This window comes from Ceratina calcarata, unplaced genomic scaffold, assembly GCF_001652005.2.
Source record: "Ceratina calcarata isolate Rehan_Ccalc_2016 unplaced genomic scaffold, ASM165200v1 scaffold971, whole genome shotgun sequence".
Lineage (NCBI taxonomy): Eukaryota > Metazoa > Arthropoda > Insecta > Hymenoptera > Apidae > Ceratina > Ceratina calcarata.
Window position 1 is genome coordinate 1 of NW_017181125.1, and position 4179 is coordinate 4179.

Below are 4179 nucleotides of genomic sequence, written 5' to 3' on the forward strand. Positions count from 1 at the left end.
CAAGTATAAATCGTTTACAAGTTAAACAAAATTTGAAGTCGATTTTCACGAAAATGGAGCTTCGGATGAAAAAATGTTGTATCAAAATATTTTCTTCTTTTTTAATGTAAAATCATCTCCTTTTCCCATTGTACTATGATTTCCGGCTCACCCTGTATTAAGTGTTCTAGTGTTAGTTTGATTAAAATGAATAGATCTGCAGAAGCGGGGTAACTTGACATTATTGTACATCGATTCTTACTGCTGCACTATTTTTTTTAATTAAAAAACGGATATAATCGTACTCATTTTCGTTAGCTCCTTATATTCTTAATAATAGTGTTTAACGGATGACTAATAAGGAAACCATTAATTACCGTATTTTATAACAGTGTAAACTAAGTTTTTTACGTATTTGCTTCACGTACCACATATTGCTAAGAATTGTGTAAGAACATTAACGATATAATCTTAGGTAATGTCGAAATTAGATACTGGACAAAAATGATACAACGGAAATGCAATTGTATCACCTTTGGTCTCATAGTGGCCACAAATAGTACATTTCATAACAAAAGTACAAAAAGTATGATTCAAAATTTTCGTGGAGACTCCGACGAATAGCAATTTTTCGTTACACATTAAGCCAGGTAAATGTCTCAATTTTTGTTCACGTTCTAACTTGTACTCACTGGCTTATGTTTCTATCATTTTAAAATACGTTTAAAATTATAGAAAAATAGTGAGTAGAAATTGAAACATTTACTTTAATGTGTAACAAAACGTTCGTGAAAATCTCCACGAAAAATGATAACAGAATAAATAAAAGGAAATTTAAGGTCACACATAGAAGTATACATATAAGGATACACCAGTCAGTAGATGTTGGGACTTGAATAGAAACCAGATTATTTATCTTATATAGCAAACTAACGAAAAAATACTAAGTTGTTTATCCTAATATTAAGAAACTTATTCAATTCTGAAATAGGTACGAATATAGATGGAACCTACTGTATTTATAAAGTTGTGACATCAAGAAATGTCTGTTTCTAATTTACTTAGATTTTGCCAGATACTCCTTGAATCTTTTAAAATGTCAATTCAAACCATTTTTCGAATACTCAATTAATTTCCATTTTGATGGACTTAAGCGTCTTATCCAACGTCGCAGACGACAGATAATTAATTAGTTACATTACATAAAGTTCTGATCTCTTTTTTGACAAATTACTATCTGTCTCCGTGCGAATTAAGTAAAATCCAATTTTTGTTCCACTCTAGCGGGTACGCAGCAACGACTCATTTCGAACCGACGTATGCTCGACTAGCGTTCCCATGTTGGGACGAGCCCATCTACAAGGCGAAATTCAACATTAGTTTGACATACAATAAGACATTTCGAGCGATTTCTAATACGGACGTACTGAAAGAAGAAGAAAATGATGGGATGATGACTACTTTTTTCAAAGAAACCCCACTGATGTCTACTTATTTGGTAGCATTCGTGGTAAGCGAATATCAATTTAAGGAAGATAAAGTCGGCAACTTCACCTATAGGGTGTGGACGAAAAAGAGCGCAATAGACTGGGTTGACTACGCTTTGACAATGGGTAGGAAGCTTCTGGAACAGCTGAACTTGTACACGAATATTTCATACCAGACATACATGCCAGACAAAATAGATCAAATCTCGCAGAAGGATTTCTTGGCCGGCGCTATGGAGAATTGGGGCCTCTTGATTTATAGGTAAGGGGATCGGTTCGAACGTTCGAAGTAGAGATTGCTTTCTCGATGGGATTAACGATCAACGAGAGTTCGCGATACAAAGATAAGGGAACACGTAGAATCGAATTAAAAAAATAGTTGCGATTCTCCGCTCTTTGTAATGAATCACTCGATCAAATTGTTCGATCGAATCGCGGGATGCTCATTTATAGTCATTAACAGACAGCGGATTTGATGCACACCTAAAAAAATTAAGTAGATTTCATTGTTTCAATTGCCAAGGCAAATGTTCTATTTTGCATAAAACTCTGCAGTATTAATAGTGGTTGATATTTTCAGTTTTCAAGATTTTAGTATTTACTTGTAATGTAACATTCTAAGTATTATGCTCATATCATACTAAGTCGTTAAATAGATTTCATTCTAGACAAGCAAATGTCTAAATACACGGTGTCCCAGATAATATGTTAGAGCTGAAGAAATGTGATTCTGCAAACGTTTCTGAACAAAAATTTTCTTTGCCAAAATATAAAGTGCGGCATGTTTAAATTATTAACGAAAAACACTGACCAATAAGAGCGCGTGTAGGACCAGCGCTAAGCCACGGCCGAGCGTTACGATCCGAGCCAACCTACCCGTAACGCGGCGCGGACCCTACGCGTACTCTCCTTGGCCAGTGTTTTTCGTTAATAGTTCAAAACCATGGCTCGCTTTGCATTTTACCAAAGGAAATTGTTGTTTAGAAACACCTCCAGAATTACCCCTTTTCAGCTCTAACACTTTTTCTGGGACACCCTGTACAAAAACGGCTGGTGCATTTACTTACAGTATTATAAAAGGAAATATATTATTCAAATAATAAAATCTTTTAATGTAATACTGTTTTAGATAAAAAGTGTAGATGTTACAGTGGTCATTTTTCGCTGAATCTAGTCGTTAACAATGAGGCTTGGACACCTCTGAACTCGTATTTCAATTTCAGAGAGGAAACTCTTCTTTACGACAAGACTTTCTTCACAATCCGCTCGAAGCTGACTGTACTCACGGTCATCGCTCACGAGTTCACTCATCAATGGTTCGGTAATCTCGTCACCCCAAAATGGTGGAAGTATCTTTGGTTGAACGAGGCATTCGCCACCTATTTCCAGTACATCATTACTCACAAAGTAAATACTTTTATTTAACTTCTTAAAACAAACCTTTACCACTATGTTCTTTGATATGGAATTTATAAATGTTGGGGCAGTGTCATTTGTTTATTCAGCTATTGCTATCATGGGGAAAAACATGACAAATCTCATGCCAAAATGTCTTATTACCTAACTGATTGGAACTTTCAGTCACATGCCCTTCCTTGTAACGGCCATATTGTCTCATTCATTAATTGTATTTTTGCGTTAAAAGGAGGAAAGTTAGAGAACATTGAAAACGAAAATTAGTTTTAAACTTAAAAAGTCTAAATTACAATTTGTAAATTTGTTTAGAAATTTCATAACACTCTTAAAACTTAGCAGCTTTTAAATTGACGTTCTTTCGCGGCCACAAGCATCACACTAGTTGTTTTGCAAACACTTGATTCTTTGGAAATTGATGACGGGAAATATTTAATTTTTCAGTATTAACGACTTTTAATAGCGCAGCTTGACATTTTTGTCGTTTTTGTCAGTTTTTATTTGTGAACACAATAAGATGTCATTTCTCGATATGGCTGTCGTACTAAAATTATAGTGAAAAAAGCCAATAAGTAGAAATTGTGACGTGAACAGAAAGGTCATTTACTATCGTTTAAAGGGCGACTTGTGAAAATCAAATATTCTACAATTATTACTGTCTACCAAGTCTAGATATAATTTTCAGTTTGACAACTAATGATGACATTGAAATTATGAAATTCAGATAGTACCTGAATTGCGATTGAACGATATATTCGTCGTGGAGAGCATGCAAGAGAACGCGATGGTTACTGATGGGGTTCCGTATGCACGTCCCATACATCAGGAAGTGATCACTCCTCAACACATTAGTGATCTCTTCGACGTCATCGCCTACCACAAAGGTAAAGAAAAGAAAAGTAAAGGACATCGTTTTAATCTCGATTAGATATCTGAAAAGACAGGTAAATACATAAATTTGAACGGTAAAGGCAATCGTGACGGTTTTATTTCACGTCAAGTAAACAGAAATATGGGATCAAGGAACAAACACCGCTAGGTATCAAATTTGCGACGAATATTTTTTTTTGTGAGATACATTACCTAATCTCACGAATTATTTATTCATTATTTTCGATACGGGATTGTAAAGCCGTTGTTGAATAACAATAAAATGACGTGAAAAAATAAATATAAAACGAAAATAAAATGTTACGCGTACCAAAAATGATTTGGATTGGAAGGTGATTTAAACAAACAGTTAGAGTTATTCATAAGGAAAGAAGGGTGAGAATATATTTGATCTCAGGCATACACAGGG

At 34.6% G+C, this 4179-nt stretch overlaps 1 protein-coding gene across 1 annotated transcript; it reads left to right on the forward strand.

The window, feature by feature from the left end:
- Positions 1-1187: 1187 nt before the first annotated feature.
- On the forward strand, positions 1188-3934 carry LOC108631925 (aminopeptidase M1-like; the record flags this gene model as incomplete). Its single annotated transcript, XM_018036160.2, has 3 exons — positions 1188-1728; positions 2690-2873; positions 3604-3934. Coding segments are annotated over 3 exons (929 nt in total), but the record flags the coding sequence as incomplete, so codon positions are not given.
- Between the last annotated feature and the right edge of the window lie 245 nt (positions 3935-4179).